This window comes from Perissodus microlepis, chromosome 14 (genome assembly GCF_051167445.1).
Source record: "Perissodus microlepis isolate ML-2025 ecotype Zambia chromosome 14, ASM5116744v1, whole genome shotgun sequence".
Classification (NCBI taxonomy): Eukaryota; Metazoa; Chordata; class Actinopteri; order Cichliformes; family Cichlidae; genus Perissodus; species Perissodus microlepis.
The window spans coordinates 9,032,354-9,053,003 of record NC_140474.1 but is presented as its reverse complement, the minus strand read 5'-3'; the positions used below and the strand labels follow the sequence as shown (position 1 = coordinate 9,053,003).

The 20,650-nt window shown below is 39.4% G+C and overlaps 1 protein-coding gene across 2 annotated transcripts in view; it reads left to right on the top strand.

Annotated features, from left to right (window-relative positions):
* The window catches only part of frem2b (FRAS1 related extracellular matrix 2b), a 50,687-nt gene that overhangs the window by 17,133 nt on the left and 12,904 nt on the right, over positions 1–20,650 (top strand). For both annotated transcript variants that reach the window (XM_084949988.1, XM_084949987.1), the window contains exons 3-7: positions 6,006–6,152; positions 9,489–9,719; positions 11,880–12,005; positions 12,530–12,781; positions 20,386–20,535. In XM_084949988.1, the coding sequence (XP_084806114.1) occupies positions 6,006–6,152; positions 9,489–9,719; positions 11,880–12,005; positions 12,530–12,781; positions 20,386–20,535 (906 nt within the window). The remainder of the gene's footprint in view (positions 1–6,005; positions 6,153–9,488; positions 9,720–11,879; positions 12,006–12,529; positions 12,782–20,385; positions 20,536–20,650) is intronic.

Below are 20,650 nucleotides of genomic sequence, written 5' to 3'. Positions count from 1 at the left end.
CATTGAACTGTACTTCCTCTGCCACATTTCTTTCCTGGGGATGAATAAAGGAGCCTCATCTGAAATAGGAGCTCTGGGAATTGCTCATTGCCTTTTTACACATGCGAGTGGCTCACTGTGCAGTTTCCACAACAACCTGGTGCTGCAATTAGGAATCAAAAAGTGTAAACAGGATGACTGCTTAAAAGGATCCTTAGTGTCAAGAACAGGGTAGAAGAGCGTATTGAAATCATGATGTTAAGTGTTTTGAATTTCATTCTGCAGATGCTGGGTAGAACATTTTTTTAATTTTCTGATTCTTGTGAGGAGCTGATAATTTGATCCTGTTTTGATTTTGTAAAATGTTTTATGAAACTAAAAAAATGCCTTTAAGTGTAATCCAATCATAGCCAACATAGTTATAGTTGTCACCCCATAAAGTCTCAGAGCAGAGATGTAATGCAGTAAGGAGACATTGACCTTCTAAACAGCTTTGAAAAAAATCAGGATTTAGTCACTAAGGACAGGTAATTCTAACTGCTACACTTCAAATTTGGAAAGAGCTCTGAGAATTTAATCACCTTTGGGTTCAGATGTTAATCTCGAAGAACTTTCCCTACTGAGAGCAAAGCATTGCTTGCTTTAAGCCTTGCATGGCTCTCTGACCTGGCACCTTTGTACAAAAGCACCTCTCGCCTTTCTTTCAGCATTCACAAATCTTGCCCCAGAGTGACCACCGTGTGTTGGAGTGGACACAGAGGCAACAGCAGCCAGAAGGGACGCTGCTGGAGTGGCCAGATTTATGGCAGACCAGTTCCCTGAAAGTCTGTGCTTATAGAAAAGGGTTTAGGACCTGTGAAATCATAACCATTCTAAATCTTTCAAGCCATGGCCAGCTCTCCACTCATTACTGTGCATACAAGGCTTAGGGAGATTAGACCATATCGCTCTCTCTCTCTTTCTCTACTCTGCCATGTGCTTTTTTTCCTTCAACAGGATTATTAAATCCCTTTTCCCTTAATTGGAGAGGTGAAAAGTATGCTGGTATAGTCTCACACACCATGGACCTAAAAGCAAAGGTCATTTTATAGGAGATGATTATATAACATGTTTGCTTTCCATCACAGAAATTAACCATTGAAAGAAAATTAGGTATTGATTTGTCTCTTGACTTATATGTTCTCAAAGGCAACATTGCCTCCGTTATGCAAATTAATTAAAGAAGATTATACTAAAATCGCTAAAACCCTGGATGCATAAAATCGATTACACACTAGAGACCCTAAATAGCATGATTACATCTTTGAGGACACATTGGATTCTGATGAAATTTTAACCTAGCTGTAAGATTGAGAAAGCAACCCAAATTATTCAAAGCAATTTTCAGTGTGACCGTGAATATTCACCAAATGTAACCAATTACCTCAAAGCTTGATGGCAGCCTGATCATTAGATGGGGTGTCTTGCTAATGATCCACGTGTTGAATAGACAGACTGATTAACACTTACCGACATTTTTTGATGCTAATTAAAAGATGGCACGAACAGTAGTTGGGTTTTTTATGTTATTGTTTTTTTTTCTTTCTTTTTTTTTTTGCTGCTGGTGATTTAAGAAAAATAGGACTGTATGATAATGTTTTAGAGGCGCTGATTAATAGTATGAATGAATTTGGTTTAGCAAATTGCTTCAGGAGACTTTATGCCTCGCACTGCAGGTGCGGAAACATCATTTTGTTATCCACATCAGCGCAAACAAATGAAGTATAGAAAAACATTATCTGTGCAACACTGAAGCAGAGTTTGTAGTTGGAAACATCTGCATATGAAATACATTTGAACTCATTCCTCAAATATTTATTTCTTGGCTTTTCTCCAACATATAAATGCATAAAAGTCAAATAAAATGTTATTCTGCACTTAAACATGCTCTGCCTTCAGTCTCTGATAGCTGCACAGAGCTGTGAAGTTATACTTTACAAGTTATTTCATGCATTTATTAATAAATTAAAAATAAATAAATAAATTGAAAAGCTCTTGTGGCTTTTTCTTGTAGTGGGGTCTAATTGCACTCGAAAGCTTTGAAACACAGCAAACCAAAACACTTAAATTATTTTGCAGGTTTGGTGCACAATTAGTTATCGAGCTATATTTTTATTAACATTGCAGTGCTGAAATGTGCAGAATGAAAGAGAAGGAGGATTGATTAGCACAGACTGTCTGTGTTGACGTTTCATGTTCCTCATGTCCCTTTTGGAGTCCTCTCAGGTCCTTTGGCTTCTTCCAAAATCTGCATCTTAGATTATAAATTAGCCACGTGCATGTAAGATGGACACAGCTGGTGCTTAAATACACAGAATAAAATGCCTTATGAATATGAGTGAAAAGGTGAATGTGGCTTATAGTGTAAATTGCTCAGCAACACCTCAAAAGTACTGTATAAATGCCAGTCTATTCCATTACATGACAGTGAATTTAGAGTACATGTATTTTTAGATACATTTTGTCTTTTGAGTCTAAAAAGATTCATCAGTTAGTCCCAGTTTATCCTTCATAATCAGTGCAGTGCAACTCTGTGGGCAAAGAGCCGCCTATCTGTCTGCCTGGCTGAATCCATGGGGCACTCTGGCCTGCAATGCTTGACAGTGACCAAATAAGGGCTGACTGCAACATGTATGCAGGGAGGAGACCATTTTGTAAGTTGGCACAGTGCAGCCGCTCACATTCTTTGGCCCCACTCAAAAGGCTTCTGTCCTTCATCGCGCATCCACTATGTGAACGGACAGCAGCTACATGAACTGTACAAGAGGGTTTGTCAGATGGTTCATGTATGAGGTTGGCTGTAGTTAAGTGCTTGTTTGCAGAGTCTGACAGTTATCTCTAATATTTAGAGTGACATCCACTGCCAGCGCTTAAAGGCATAGTGTGAAACTAACAAAGACAGAACAAAGGCAGTTTGTCAATCCGGTGAATTCATTAAGATTATCCAGGAAAAATAAGGATAATGTGGAAATATGGTCTAATATTAAATCTAAGACTAGCACTGCAGAGCAGAGCCAAGCATAAGTGATACAGATATTCACTAAATTCTGTCTCACTACTGTGAGACCTAGTTAAAGATTAACTTGGATGTTTTCCTTTGGGCCTCTTTGAAGTGGAATTAGTCCAACCCCTGCTTATCTTAATTAGAAAGAAATCTAGGGGAGTGAAGTGGTCTTCTGGAAATGAGCACCTCCACTCCCTGAAGCCGTTACTAAAGCTTAACAAGACCTTGAGGAACGCTAAACTTAACGTCTAATGTCATTCTGGGACTCTACCTATAATATACTCTGGTATAAACTGTGAACATAAATATTTTTCTTCTGATGTTTGAAAGTGCGGGTCAGTGCTGTGTCGTCCTCGGTCTCTTATGGATAGGGAAAGTGAATAATTAATAGAGCTTATTCATGTTTGTGAATAACGCTGAAGGTGAACAGGTGTTTAATGTGAGTGATCCTGAAAAAGAAGGGAAGAAAATCCTCCTTGAGGCTCGGTTTGTTGCGTAGGCACTTTTTTGAGTGTCATGTGAATACTTATGCAAAACAGAACATGAATTGGTGTGCATCTGACTATATTCTGTTCCACTCTCTATCTGAATATTTTAGTGTGCAAATAATCTGTTGCCTTCATGTTCTATACCTACATAGACTCTATCTAATGTAAGGTTCAGATAAACAAATGGTGGCAGAAGACTAGCCAAAACCTCTGCTTCCATTGCTTCCGTGGAGCACAGGCGCCACAGCTCAGAGATCACACACACAGTGTTTATTGGTGGCATGAGTGACATGCTGCTGGCTTTAATCCAAATAGTGTAGGGAGGCCCTGTCATACATAGGTCACCTGTCTCCAGAAGAATAATGCGGAACACACAGGAAGCAGAAAGCCTACACTGTGGTAGACCTCAAGAATGTGCGTCAGGTTCCCATAGGATGTTGTACTGTCACTTAATAAAAGTTATGTGTTACACATTTTGCCAGCAATATTTTTCTTTAAAAGCATGTTTTCTCTGCACACAGAATTTTATATTTTAAATGATGTTGTTTTTTGTACTGCTAGTGTACTGAGAAGCATAACAGAGGTGAACAGCTTGATTTTATTAGTTCAAATTTAATGCCACATTGACTTCCCAAACAGCTTTTCACTCTGGAATTGTCATTTGTGTCTTGAGATCAGTGATGGAAATTTTGTCATAATGTGGTGCAAATGTTTTGCACTTACCTTGTGAGCTACTTGATCTCGTCATCAGCACCGGTGGCTTTGCCTACTAAAACAGAAAAGCGACACAGCGACATGGTGCCTGAGCAGACAAACGAGTGAATGCTAGCATTAAAAAATGATTAAATGTTATTACACTGCCAGATAGACCTTTTGATCAATATTAGATAGCTACAATTTTCATATTTAAGCATAATTTAAACACAGAGGGAAATCCACAGTATTTGAAAGTATAAACTTTTAAAACGTGATTCTGAATCAGAATGAGGTGAGAAACAGCCGTGCTTTGAACTTGTGTGTCAACTAGATATGCCTGTTGTCAAACAGAGAAATAAATACTCTGTTATGGGCAGAGAAAATCTGCTTTCTACTCAAGGTTCACAGTTCAGTCCTTTCCATCTGGATCTGTAATTTTAAGGAACCTCAGCATCTGTCTTGTTTTGTCTTCTGTCTTCTTTCGGATTTTACTGCATTCTTTATCTGACATCTTTATCTAACTTTAAACACACTGTTTGGTTGAAAACATCAAAGTAAATCAGTGTGTTCATTATATTTTAATGACATAAATAATACAACGAGTTTTCTATGAGATGAGGGAAAAAGAAATATTTTTTGCTACTTGTCCTCATGCATCACACTGACTTTTTATACTTTCAAGCAGTTAATGCCCCATATTGTCAAATGGGTATTTAACACATGGGTATTAAAGGCCTGGTGTTGCTCAGTGCGAGAAAACATGTACAATAACACCCAAAGTAACAGGTGTAGAGAATATTTAATATGTACGCGCACCCACTCGAGCATGCACAGAGTCACCGAACCTCATAATGCATGCACCCTCACACATAATAAAACACCCAGGGTGAATGTATATAGGTTTTACCCTTCACAGTTAGGAAGGAAATGGACACAGCAGAGTGGTCTGCTGGACGTGACAGATTTACTGGCTGTACCGACAAGAATGGGGAGGAGTTGAGACTCTCAGTTGTGCCTAACATCTGCAAAGGCAGCAGTTTAAAATCTCTGAACAATGTCCCGGCACCCTCCTGACAATTTCACTTTTATTTCACTACTTTCTGAACTGCCAAATGTTCTGTGGCTCATGCATCTCCATCTCACCATCCTCAACCATTACAGCACCAGCCAGACAATTTAACTGTGCAGTCTGGTGGATGCATTTGGATTTTTTATTAACCTGTGTTTCATTATTTAGACTCCCAGCCATCGCACTGGAAATGACCATATTAAAATGCGTTCCTGTATGAGTCCGTGCGTGCATGTGCGCCCATTTTGGTCTGCCGGAGTTTGTGTATCTGCGTTTGATGCCTGTCTATGCGGTTCTGCTTTGAGTCTTTACGGTCAAATAGTTGCAGACATGCCCTCCAGGACTATAACGTCGCCCTTTGAGTGCAGCTTCAAAAGGCATGGATGAAAAAACCCAGTTCAGACAAGAAACAGACACCTTTTATCTTAATCAGAAATGAAGCAATTAGATGGCACAAACTGTTTTCCTTTTGCGTAAGGGCTGTGCACACCGCATACCCCTCACTGAGAGCAGGCTAGAAGTCAAAGTCAAAACCTGGGGGTATGCAAGAACCCATCCTAATAGAGGGTATTGAAATTTCTGTATCACCTCTGAATCAAAATGATGTGCCCATTTTTGGACCATTTAGTCCTGGTTAGGGTTTTTAATTCGTCTTCTTCTGTGTTTCTGTATTAGGATTTCTCAGTAGTCCTTTATGAAGAAAAAAATACACTTTTTCTTTTTGTAACAGGCGGCAACAAACTGAAGAACCAACAGTTCCGTCTGAACTGGGCTTGGATCTCCTTAGAGAAACAACACTACGTGGTGAACGAGGAGGCCAAGTTCCTGGAGGTGGTGCTGAAGCGTAGGGGCTACCTGGGAGAGACATCATTCATCAGTAAGCAGATTTTACGTCAAGTCACTTAAAATTTCCTTAATTCATCTTAACTGTTACCAAAAAGCAATGAGAGTTGAATATGTTCATCTTATCTTAACAAAAAATGTTCCCCATTTTCTGATTCTGGATATTTTCAAAATAGTAAAGGAATAAATGCTGAACATGTTACGTGTTTGTGAAATACTTTATGCATTCTTTGGTCAACCACTGATGATTTGCTTGCTGCTTCGCTCCAGGATTAACTAAAGATTAACTCACCAAATTCCACAGAGTCTGTTAAGTTGTTTTGCAGTTAAATTCAAATACACAGGGAAGCAAACATATAGCCCTTGTTGGAAGATATTCACTTTCTCAACACCCGTTTGTTTAAGTCTGTTTACTTGAGTGTCGCAGGCCACCATATCGTCAAGCATTCACCGACTCAAAAGCCCACACGAACGCGCTTTGTTATATTTCAGGACAATTGCAAAGCTGGCCTAGATAGCCAATAGGGTCACACGGGTTGTGACCTTTTACCTCTCTTTTCTGGACGGTATTTATGTTCCAGTCACACAATAGCAGAGGATGTTCCCTCAGGGACTCTGCATGCTCATGAGAAAGGTCAGCTGAAGTTAGAGCCTATGGAGAGGTGCCACTCCAAATGTTAGTCGAGGCAATCTAGTGTACAGAACTAAACGAGCAATAACTGTTAACACTGTTTTTAAAAAAAGAGCTGCTGTAAGCATTTATGAGTGGCAGGAATTCTTACAGCTGGCACTAGTAGCCTGTTTTAGTGCTGCCATTTATTCTGTCCATAAAGATGAGGTGTAATTAAATGGCCTCATGCTGAAGGTCAAACCCCATAGGATCATTTACTGTACCGTCCCTGCAACTTTGTATGCTCAAGAGCCCCAAGACTAATGAAACATCTCTGAGGGGATATGCAAATTTTACTGACCTTTACAGTGTCTCACACTGCACGGCATAACTGCTCTACCTTAGGGACTCAGTGAAATAAAAATATAATATCTTTATATTATAAAGCTAAATGCCATAAAATGTATATGTGTATATGTTATGTAATGTTATTTTATGGCCTTTTGCGCTTATTAGAGAGGTGCAGTAGAGTGAGAAAAGGAGGAGGAGAAAACATGCAGTGAAGATGTGATACATGTGGTAAATAAGGATTCAGCGTAAGAAGTAAATCTAAAGCTTATAACAAGAATTAATGTAATTTTCCTGTTCATGTTGATAAGATGCAGAACAAAAGATGCAAAACTGATTGTGTGTGTGTGGTAACCCAATAGTGATCTGTCTGTGGGATGATTTTAAACAACAAAGTAAAATAGTGTTTATAAGGAGGTTGGGCAAACAATCAAATAGTTGCTGTTTGCTTTGATTTTCTGGAGCACTGGTGCTGATTTATTAATGACTTCATTATCAATTAAAGAAGTTCTCCTTTGAACTTTGGATGCACTGTTTTCATTGCCTAAAGAAAACAAGGCTTGCATTATGTCCAAAATTGCTGTTGTGTTATTGGTATTGCGTGCTAAGGTTTTAAAAAACAAGTTTTCTTGTTACTGCTGCAGCATTAAGGTGGATGATAATGAACGGGAGAGGATGATGTACCTCTCTATAGAGAGGTACAGGCAAAGCTTGCCATCGTGCTTTTATGATACCCAGAAAAAATTACGAGAACTAAAAGCAATAGTTTCTCTTACTGAATATATATCATTTATGGTCTCTGTTTCCCATATCTTTACATTTGCAATCTTCTCTTCTATTTTTGTCTGATCAAATAGTCCTGGACGGATTTTCTGTTTTTTAATTTCTAGCCATGAAAAAGAAAAATAGGTAGCCTCAAGTTCATCAGACATTTAGACAACCTTATTGACATCTCTCAACAATAACATCCATGACAAGGTTTGCTGTCGCACTTGCCATTGGTTTCAATTTAGAACTTTATATTTTTCGGTTAAAAATATCTATTTTTATTTTATTCATCAGTTATTCTGGTGCTTCAACATCTCTGCACTATTCCGCCTCCAGGCACACACGTAACAACAAATATCCTGTCTTAGAAAGGTAGTGTCCTTCCTTATAACGGAAAACATAAAAAATCCCAGAGCATTCATGTCATTCTTACAGGGATCATTTGTAGTTTCCTGCCTCCTCTGCTGTGGTGAGGATTGCAGAGCAAAAGTAGCAAACTGTTCGGATTAACTGGCATAAGCAGGCCACCAGAGCAATGTGGCACCTCAGACTCTCTGCCTCGGTATTGTGATAAAATACCACCTGATCTTAGGTCAGTGCCTTCAAGTGAAGACAGCATATTTTATCTTGCCTAACCCTGCATGAGTGAACACTGATCTTAGAACCCAAAGGATGGGCTGCTTCATCTCTAACCAATGTGCACAGTGCAGTTCACACCAGTTAGGAGGCTACAGTGAGCCCAGCTGCTGCGAAGGCTCAGAGTGACCGCTGTGAATGGGACCAACCAATCCAGCTTGAAGGAGATTGACTTAACAGTACATCATTGTGTCTCTTTTCATACTCTTTGAATGTTGACGATATTTCAGGATCCACTAAACCTTTTTTTTCTCCATTGTATCCACTCATTTTACTTTATTATTTTCATTTAAAAACACTACATGAAATTGTATTTTTCCTAATTCTATTTTGCTCAGTATTTTTAAAAAAACTCCTGTAATCCCAAAGGTTCAATTTCCAGTGATAATATGGTTTTCTGCATTTACAGCAGCTCGCAGGACTTCCTTGTTTTGTTTAGGGTTTTTTTTTTTTTCATTTATTGCCAGAACCCTGCTGTGTGTTGTGTGGCCATTTAGCAAACACAATGGAATGGCTGTGTGACATTTCACCAGCTTCAGCGCTCCTGCTCAACAGGCATCCAGCCAGTGTCACAGCAGTAGTGACTGTAAGCTCCATCAAACAGCTCTCATGCTTAAGGTCAGACAGTGCAAGTCAGCCTCCAACCACTTCTGCTGAGGCTGGGCTGACATGAGGGATAATGGTGTTTATTTCCACCATGATCATCTCAAAGAACGGTGGCGGGAAACTGCACCCTGGATATGGACAGATATTGTTGTGTTAGACCAACTGGGGTGTGAGATTTTCCAGGTGTTACGGGAGGTGAAAAGCAGTTTAATTGTATGTTTGTTTGGTTTTTCAGCTTTTATATAGCTATTCATAATCACATAAATATTTACATTTGTAAATGGGCATGCAGTAAACAAAGCCAAATGTTAAAATTAAACACAAAAGCCGGCAGATGGTGAGGTCATTTTTACAGAATTTTCAAATGTTAATTAACAATAACTTTGTAATGCCCTTTCTAAGGTATTGGCACAAAGGACGGCACTGCAGAAAAGGACAAAGATTTCCGGGGGAAATCTCAAAAACAGGTGCAGTTTAACCCAGGCCAGACCAAAGCCACCTGGAAGGTCAGGATCCTGTCAGACGGGGAGTATGAAGTGTCCGAGACATTTCAGATTGTTTTGTCTGAGCCGGTGATGGCAGCCCTTGAATTCCCAGAGGTTGCTACTGTAGAGATCCTGGACCCCGATGATGGTCAGTATTGATTTTACTTCCAGAGATTCTTCCTTTCTTTCTTTTTTTGGGGGACTGAACATTTTTCATTAATGTTTGATGTAACTGAGTGTTTGATGTCACGTGTCTGAACATTAACACTGATCTGTCATTTTTGCAGAGAAAAAATAATGTCGTGGTTGTCATGGTTGTGTTGATCACACCCATGATAAACTAGATGGCCACATAGCAACGCATAATAATACGCACCCTTTCTCTGCAGGTTGGAACATGAAAAAGGAAATTTAAGGTCTGGAAAAAGACATCAGAGCATTTTAAATGTAGCATTTAATCTCAAGTACACTGAAATTATAGATGAACTAACTCTATCTTGAATCAAAAATAAAGATTGGCAGACAATAAAAAGTAGAAAAGTATATTCTTTCCACTAGAGATGTAACATAGTGTCAGAGGGATATGAAATAGAGATGGCCGCACTGACCTGAATGTGACGTTATCGTACTGTAAATATGAGCGAGGCACTGCCTAAAGAACTGAACAGATGTTTCTTAAAACAGCTTGTCAGTAACAGAGATGACACGGAGAACTGCATGATACAAATGTGGATATAAATATGGATAATGTTTCTCCTGATCCCATAGGGCTTCAGCTAGTGAAAGCAAAGCATTTGCTGTCAACAGTGTAAGCTAATGATCGTGTTTAGGTGAAGCTTGTTTTGCAAAACTCGTGTCTCTAGAGGGCAATCCCCCCCCCCCCCCCCCCCCCCCCCCAAAAAAAAGCAAAGAAAAAACAAGAAGAAACCCTCCAAAAAACTGACAGCTATCTATCTGCAGTTCTATTTTTGTATCTTCATGCCTTGCACAGACATCTTCTTCGTCTTCATACGCCCATGTCAATTATCATATCATTACACTGTTCATGGTTTCTAAAGTTTTAATATGTGTTTTAATCTCTGAAGGTCAAATATACTCTGCGGGCTTATAAAACTATATTTCATGTTTCTTTTAACTGAGAGCAGAAAAATTTTATAGCCCAAGGGCACTGATTGAATCACTTGTATCGGTGAAAAATAAATAATTTCAGACCATACTGACTAAAATAGCTCAGAGGGACGAGAGGTGAAGAGCAACCGCATAATCCAATGCAACTGTTTGCATAGGAAGGGAAAGGACAGCTCAAGTTCTAATAGCTTTTCAATGTAGCCAAACATGACACTTACTGAGAAGAATACAAACCATTTGTCTGTGGATTTCATGGCCGAAATGATAAAAACTCATTACCTCACTAAATGTCACACATGGCTAAGAGATGGAGAGAAATAGATAGAGAGATGCCCGTAAAACTTTAAAGCAGGGGTGTCAAACTCAAATACACAGTGGGCCAAAATTCAAAACTGGAACAAGGTCGCGGGCTAACATTAATATTTATTGAAAAAAAAATCTTCCTCCAGATTTAAGAATGAATCTCTTCTTATGGACTCAAACAAGTTTTGCTGAAAAACTGAATATGGAACAAGCAAAGCTTAATACTAAACAATATATATATTAGCTGTATAATACCAGTAGGCCAGCTCTAATACTAATTTGGTATGGCTTCGCGGGCCAAATGTCATTAGGCTGCGGGCCAAATTTGGCCCGTGGGCCAGAGTTTGACACCTATGCTTTAAAGGAAAACAAAAGGTTATACTTTCACGTCTTCTAGCCAATTTATGCGGGCTTATTATTTTCTAAACGGCTTAATTCTTCACATAACAAATTCCATATTCATCTGCATCAGTTACCAGGTCAATAAACAGAACTGTTTGTTTATTATGCTGTGGAAGCCAATTATAGGTGAGATATTTACTGCGGATAAACAACAAATAGCGTCTGATAAAACATGATGGAAGCACCATCAGCAGAGCTGTAATGAAAGCTGTTGTTGGTCCCAGCGCACACGTCTGTCTAATGAAGGGTTTTGATGCAAATAATCAAAACCATACTTTGATATTCTGAAGCGTTTCCCCTTTCATTATCGCCAGTGCATTTTTATTTCACTTCAGATTATTCTTATCATGCTTAGATCATACATAAGAGATTTCCTCAAATCAATTCTGACGCTACTTAGCTTAAATCATAACAAAACACCGTGTCAGAGTAATGATCTAATATCTTTATTGATGATTTTTTTTTTCACACACAGAGTCGACAGTGTTTATACCCTCCGCCGTCTACAACATAGAGGAAGACATAGGTGAGCTGCTTATCCCTGTACGCAGAAGCGGGGATGTCAGCCAGGAGCTCATGGTCATATGTTACACCCAGCAAGGTAACACAATAACTTTGTGTTGAAATGTTTGTGATAAATTGTGTCATTTCTCGAGTGAGTTAGTGCTGTCCTCCACATCAGAAGGATCCCTGTTCTCAGTACTCAGTCTGATCACCTCTTCTCGGTGAAATCTAATTTAGGCTGAGGCTGAATATCTATAAATGGCATCTTTAAAGGAGAAGATGAAGGCTGTCATATTGATAATACATCTGGAGTGCTAATGACTTTCCTCCTTGCACATCAAAAGTGGGTGCAATGTGATACTTAATGCATTAGAGGAAAAATAAAGGCCATATGCTGATCTGCTTTTAATCACTGACTTGACTTGATGAAGATCAATGTTGCATTAAAAGTTTTCATTAAACAGTGACATTAAGTCGAAAGGCACTGCCTTCTGTTATAGCTTAGTTTGAACTTAGGTCCATTGTTTATGAAAATCATACATAAATAATTATCTTTAATGTGACGAAAAGTACAATGTTGTGTCATTTTTCTTCCTGTAATTCTGTTTTCTGTCTGCTCAGTTTCTGCAACAGGCACCATCCCCACCACCGTGCTATCCTACTCCGATTACATCTCCAGGCCTGAGGACCATCACAGCATCCTGCGCTTTGACAAGGGAGAGATAGAAAAATCCTGCCGCATTGTCATCATCGACGACTCCCTGTACGAAGACGAGGAGAGCTTCAATGTCACCCTCAGCATGCCCATGGGGGGCTGTCTGGGCTCCGAGTTTCCCACGGCGAGAATCACAATAATTCCTGATATGGATGATGGTAAGATTACATTACACTGGTCGTAAGTATGCAATTGAATGCAATCCAGTCTCAAATAGTCAGTGCAGGTTGAGAAATTTGACTGCGGAATCAGTTTAAGGCAATTTCTGCCTGTTTTTCATCTTCACTTTTTCACGTCTAATTAAAGCCTAAAAAAAAGTCAGCATGAATTTGTTCCTTAACTCAGTTTTATTGTATCTTCAGTGTGTTTTTTATTTGTGGACTTTAATTTAAAAAAATATTTGTAAATGCAAATTTTCACTGCATAAACTGATTCCAAAAGATAAATTCAAACAGATAAGCAGGTTGCAAACATGCTGGTATAGATGTGAACGTGTGTTTGATTTTTTTTTTTCCCTGTATGTGTTTGTGCTTGCCTGCCAGTCTCTCATAGAGAAAGCATTTGAGTGTGCGATCCTTCTTCCTGAAGGCAAAGCCTTTATCTCATATCTGCAGGCTCAGACTGGAGGTCTGATAGTCTCCCATATCTTCCTGACGCCTCTTTGTTCCCCAACACCTGATGGCCTTATCCACAGTTCTCTATCGCTCAACAATCTCCACAAGCACTGCTGTGAATTCAAGACTCTAAGATGCCAAGCAGGCAACACCGCAGCTGAAAAAAAAGCAGCACATTTGCAGAAGGGTCTTCCCTTGAATGAAAATTTATCTGAAGCCATGTAATTGCAAATGTGATGTAACATTCAATTCAGAATTCTAATAGTCAGAAAACTCTTAGCCAACCATTGAGAAATAACCTTTATTTTGTGTGTGGCTAAAGTTAGCTTCACTGAGATTTCTTTTACTACTCATTTTAGTTAGTTTCATTTCCCATTAGTGAAACCTCAAATGCGTTCAAACCCGGATGTTTTTTATGTTTGATAACAGTCCTGTCATTCACGCTGTTGACTTTAGTTTAGACAGCTTCTGAAATAATATTACCTGTGACCTCAAATGTTTAGCAGCACAGAAATATTCAGTGTTCCATTTCTCGACAATAAAAAAGTAGTAGTTTTTGTTTTAGATCGTGGCCAAAAATCGCTGCCAACAAGTGCATGAACCTGTGTCACGGTGACTCCAGCAGCAGTTTTCAATTCAGTTTAAAGCCTCAATCTGTGTCAAAGACTTTTTCGCCCATTCAGTTCCCAGGGTACCTGAGGCAGCCACGCTTCAAGTGTGTTTCTTTGACCTCCTTGAGGATGGAGGAAGTTACTAAATTAAAAAGTTTTTATACTGTAGCAGTGTACGGTGTAACCTGAGAGTGAGCACTAGGCATTTTGGCCTCTACTGCTTGTGGGTACTGAATCAAGACTGCCTTTTGCTGTGAGGTAGAAATTTTTAACTGTATGTACAACAGTTAGTCCTCACAGCAGCCATCCTGCTTCACAAAGGGATATTCTTTCACTGCAGCTATTGAATTACACTGTCACAGTCTTCGTGGACGTCTTTGACTCTAACAGTATGAGACATACATGTCTTAACAACCACCAGAGAGTCTACCGATTGGAGATCAAGAAAGAATATATCTGTCTTTTACTGACTGTCTGAAAAAGTCTCATAATGCTGTTGCTTGTCTTTTAAATAAAAAAACAGGTTGTGTGGCAAATGAAGCAATTGGATTGTAACAGGTATCACACAGGATAAGATAAGAAAACTTAGTTTGCTTTAGAAGTGATCTCTAAAGACCAAAGCTCTCTAGTGCTGCACAGCTTCTTATAACTGATGAATAACATGTTTGTGCTGGTGCATTACTGAAAGCTGTGAAAGGCTTTGAAATTATCCATCTTGCTTGTGTTATCTTAGCTGTTACAAACTCATCTCTTACCTAAATAATTCTTTCTCGTATCACCAACAGAGGTCTCATTATAAAATATCCAAAAAAACAATGCCTTTGCCTACATTATAAGTCCTCAGTGTATTATCAAACAGAGAAAAGGAGAAAAGGATGCTCAGGGCATCATAGGATTAACTCGACTCAGACTGACAACCAGAATTAACAGTCTGCGCTCTATCTGCTGTCATGTTCTCTTTGCCTCTGGCTTGTGACAGTCAAAATATTCTTATGCATATCAGTTGTCAGAAAGCAATGAACTCACAGTAGTGCGCCTATACAACATAATTGTATGGAGTACAGTATACAGCGCGCTTTTGAAGAAAGTTCCTTTGTGTTCATTTTGCTGTTATTCTTAAGATCTTGTTCTTACTGTGGAATCTTTTAGTGCCACATGGAGCGAAACAGTGCCTGGAGCTGCTGTCTGACAGGTTTGCACCTTATTACAATGATACCATTACCTGACATCAGATCAACCACCTGTACATGCAAATACACACAAAAGGTGCTTATGCACATAATACGTGTAAAGTAGGCACAGCGAGTATAATTTCAGGGTTAGGTACCTAATGTTACCGGCAACCACTGTATAAATGGAACGTGAAGAGCAGGGAGAAATAAGGTCATGTCGACCTTTCACTTCTGCCTGAAGGAGGTGATTATTAAATGCCTTTAATATTGATGGAGAAGTAAATGGTAAGTAGCTCTGAGTCAAGCAGAACAAGACCAATGAAATATCTGAAAGAGCAGAGAGGCGGCGGGAGATTCAGTTCCACTTCAAATTTAGCTGTTCTAGCTAGGTATTAAATTCAAGTATGCAATCCAGGTTTGCTTCAGTATATAAGAGCTTGAGGCAAATGGGAGCATCGCATCCTTCTTTGTTATCCCTCTTGTAGGAATGCCTGTCAAGCGGGTGCTATAGGAGGGAGGCAGGAGTCAGATCCTGGCTAACCACCTGCCCCTGCCTGTGAGAGGTCCGCGCAAGGACTTCCCAGGAGGGCTCAGAGTAGGTTCGCCAGCTTGTGGGGTCAGACAGTTATTAAACATATACTACTGATATTTCCACAAAAAAAAAAGAAAGAAAGAAAAAAAATAGAAAGAAAGAACTGAAGAGAAAAAAAGGAGGGGAAAAAAGCATCTGTCTTCTTTCCAAGCTGGAAAGCTTTAGTGCTGCAGTGAAATATGAAGCACGCACCAATATATGCACTCCCTGCTCTGTGCAAACACAATCCTGGCCACCTACTGCGGTGGCATGTGCAAGAAACCACATGTGCTGTAGAAGGTGGAGTTGCTATTGTCTGCCAGTAGTCTGATATTAATCTGACAGTTTCTGGAATTCTAAATTGATTAAGTCTACAGCTTTTATGCCTAAATGAGGTGAAGTTTACTGCAGTAATAACCAGGTTTAAAGACCCGTGGCACAGAGAGAAGACCTGTTTTCTTTCTGACCAAAAAAATCATTTTACTAATTAGCACCGATGCAGAGATGGCACAGAAATATATATATTCAATGTATATAATATGCATGTACTGTGCAAATGGCATCGGGCTCCCTTTCAGAAACAATTAAACTGTCAGGCTAGAGGTGGAAATACAACAACAAAAATCACTCATAAAAATGAAACAGATACTGAGGAGCAGCAAATTAAAAAGCTAAACAGAAGCCAAAATGTCCTAATAACGAGTGAGGACAGACTGTACTAGCAAACTGAAGCCAAGAGAAGACAGCAGAACGTAACAATGAAGGAAATGGTAAACAACAAGGGAAGCTACAAACTGACAAGCTCTATAGAAATTTAAAAGGCAGCGCGGTAATTAACATGAAACGGTGCCTGCATATGCTCAGAAAGGTTCAGGTGGTTTCTATTACTTATACTGAGATCTAAATGCAAAGCGTTTCACAATCCTTTTCTGTTCTCTTCTCATCAACAGAAATACACACTGATGCAAAAAAAAAAAATACACACTACAGATCTACTGCCCTGTCATAAAAAAATGGAAAAATCCCTTTCGGCTCTGAGCTTATTGTTAAACGTCAGCTTATTGTTAAAGACCTGTGGCACTGAGAGAAGACATGTTTTCTTTCCAACCAAAATATTCATTTTACTAATTAGCACACCTTCCCCCACAGAGAGGGAATAAAAGTAAGGCAATACCGCCAGACTCTGAGACGGCACAGAAACTGATATTCTTGTTTTTGAAGGAAATTTGACTGATCCATCACTTAAAGTCTCCCCAGGTGGTCTCTGGAGTTTTACAATTTTACATATTTCTATGTTAGTCTGGTGGTTTTCTCTTACTCTCACTCGCTCTCTGTGGGTGAAAGTGTGCTAATTAGTAAAATAAATGTATATTCTGGTTGGAAACCACATATATTAAACAATAAGATAGATTGTAGCAATAAATTACAATAAATATATATGATTACTACTTTTCCTGGACACATTTAAATCTTGTAGATTATTAGCACTGAAAGGGATTAACGTTTTCAAGCTGTCTGGGTATTCTGCAGTAACAGGAACATCTGCAAACCATAGAATACCTGCTATTTTCCCAGCAGTAGACCATCTGTGCATAAACGGCCACATCCTTACAGACTCCACTCTGGCTTTTCCTGTGATGGTTCGGAGAAACTTGTCCTTTCTTGCAGCGGTAATTGCTGTTTGATATTGACTTTGCATCCGGGAAAATATTTTGGTGGTTGGGAGTGAAAGACATGAGAATGCTTGTACAGCAAGACTTGACTGGTGTGTTTATCATCTCGTGTCACTTGGCCTGTAAATTTTGCACTGGTTCTGAAGGTATGATTATGACCTGTTTGAAAGATGGGCGGGTTCAGTGCATGTGCTGTACATCCTGGATGGGGATGAATTGAGGAAGACCTCTCAAACCCTGTCATTATGTCTCACCTGGATTCCCGTTCGTTCTGATATAAACAGATGTCTTAAAGCACTTAAGCAGAGAAGTGCTGACTTCAGTCGTTGGCCTTAAGAGGCCAATCTAGACCTTGCTTTGAATTTTCAAGCGTGCATTGCTGTCAGCCGTTGTTAAAGTTGTTGATTTTCCTGTATTGAATATGGAGCTGATTTTGTATGCATTTTCTGCTGCAGAGAGATTTGTCTAGCACACAGTGGGCAGAAGTGCATTTGCCAGGGCTCAATTGAATCTCACCATTAGACAAGCCACTTAACGCTGTGGGAATGTCATGCAAAGTTCAAGTGAAATCAAGCAGTCAGTGGGAGCGAAACAGTCTCCTTAGGGATGTCTGCGTCTCTCCTTGTGCCTCTTCTTTTATACTATGTTCACTCATATGCAACAGTAAGGATATTTCTTTGTTTGCTATTGTGTTTCCGGCATATTACACAATAATGGGACGAGCACAATGATTAAATCAAAGGGCCTCCTACTTCTGATCTACATTTTTATGTTTAATTTCAAAAGAAGAAGCCCTGTGGCTTTTTGCTTTTATTCCACATTTAAAGTTTGTTCCTCTGTTTACAAAGATATGGGATTTCAATAGTTTACATGATTTTGCATAATACAAATAGGTCTAAATGTGCATCATCACCACTAACATCCATGTAATCTTAGATGTGCTTTGAGGTATAGGAGGCTACTGCTTGTGAATCAAGGATACGGTGGCTTACCTTTCATTTAATGAGTCATAGTTCTTTGAAGCTCAGTGTTTGTCTGCTGCACAAACCTTATCTGATTACTGGGCTAGTACAACAGGGCCTGAGTTGCTGGCTGCTAACCTCAGGTTAGTAGATCTGATTACTCTTCCAGTTGGGGTCCCACTGCAGGCAGCCAAAACCATCTTTGTTTGTTCTCTCTGTGGGTAGAAATTCTGGCAGCTGCAAGACTCTTGATGCACCACTCTTTGTCTTGGCCATGCTCTCAGAACAGATTAAAGCATAAAAGTCGTATGTCCTTTGCTTACACTTAGGAATAATATTACTTCAATCGCAGAGATGGTTTCTCTAAGAACCATGAAACCCCAGGCTTTGCTTAAAAGACCCGTTCCTTTTTTGAACTTGTCTTTTCTTGCTAACATCGAGCAGTTGCTGCCGAGGCAGACTGCATCAAAATATTCAAGATCTTCTAAGAGTCAGATTACTTAGAAGTATAATGTGGTGAAAAATAATAAACACTTTTCCCTGATCCGTAATTGAGCCTGGCAGCACTATTGACAGTTAATCTCTGTCACTAATTCTCTGTTTCCTTGGTCTTGCGTTTTGGTTTCACTAGATAACATAATCATAACGCATAACAGCATGGATTTGTTTAGGTTTTTTTTTTTTCGTTGCGTTTATCGCTCCGTTCCACATATTCAGTTTTGCCCCATACTGTGTGATGAGAAACAGCTAAGTACCTTTTTGTAGGTGTATTGTCATGGAAACCACAACTCTGCCCATGGCCACTGACATTCACTTAATTTATTCATTATTTGGTCACAGTAGCTTTTGAAAGCCCAAGGTTTTTACTGCTCAGTTGTGGCTCTCATTAGTGATATTAACTACAGTACTGTGCAAAAATCTTGAGCCACCTCTCATTCCTTTATATTTTGTTGTATCTACACATAACAGACAGCTTGGCAAAGAAACAATTTACATTGTCAAAACTTATTTTTAGGTACTTTGTTACTAGCACCTTTTTGCAAAAACAGTCTGCACAGGCATTTGACAGCAACAAACTATTATTTGTGCACCAACAAGATGATTTCCAAAGAGCTATTAGCTGAAAACATTGCATGTCTTGACATGCTGTGCAGTGTGTCCTTAAAAACAGTGAGCAAACTGGACAAATGGGGGAATTTTTTTTACCTGATTTTTGTTTTTAAGAAAAATGAGAGCCACATATGAAGATATTTGTTTAAAATTTTAATAGAAGAGTGGCAGTATAATGTCCTTGTAAGTGGATATCAGGCCCTTGTAGAGCAAAAATTTGTATTTTGGTCTAGACAACCCAAAATGTTATGTCCACATATGTGGACGCCAGGTCCTAGGAGGTTAAACAAGAACTGGACTGAGTGGCAAAAGGTCTTATGGAATCCAAATGTAAAACTTTTTGTTCATTCATGTCGTTATCAGTATGTTCAGTTGTGAGCGGTACTACAGGGAGTGTCTACAGCAATCTGTATTAAACCCCCCAAAATTCTTACAGCATTTTCTTAGGAGAATGTCCACCAAAGTCCAAACCCTTACACAACCATTTCACCTGCAGCATAACATGCTGGACATCATTGAGAGGACACTGGTTCTGAAAGAGTTAACTAGAATAACAGTGGGTGAGTTTGGCTGCAGTGGAATCTCAGCTCAGCTCATAGAAACACTAATTGCAGTCAGGCAGGCCTGGGCTGGCGTATGGAGCTTTACAACCCCCCAGACCTTCTGTCAGGCCTCCTGTCTGGCTCTCAGACCCATCGCTATCAAAGTGAGCTCCACCAGTACAAAACCAGCTGTCAGGTTTCTTTTTTTCCCTTTGGATACTTGTCACAGTTATAGGAATGCCACCAAAACATCGTGCCAGGAAGTTAGAAAGCGCTATTTAAGGTCTACAATTACTGTGTTCGCTACCTGCTGCTTATTCAATGGAAATGTTCCTTTAAAATCTCCTGTAATCAGAGATAATTTTACAGGTTATGCTACCTATTAAAAGATTCAACTCAGCAATTACACCAGACATTCAGATATCCTGTTGTGATTCAGGTTGAAGGTTATTATGGTCTGCATTCTCCCACGTGCTTTTCCTCATGTTTTTTTTCTCTCGTTTCCAGATCCCGTCTTCTACTTTGGCAACACAGACTACCACGTGGATGAGAGTGATGGCTACGTGGAGGTGCAGGTGTGGAGGACAGGGACTGATCTTTCCAAAGGAGGAACTGTCACAGTGCGCTCCAGAAAGACAGATCCTGTCTCAGCTGAAGGTATCTGCTGGTCCCCTTCTCTAACACCGTTGTCTAGTTTATTCTTAGATAAATGTAAATCACAGAAAACAAAAGATTTAAGATGTCACATTGATAGTCATTTTGAGCTCAACTG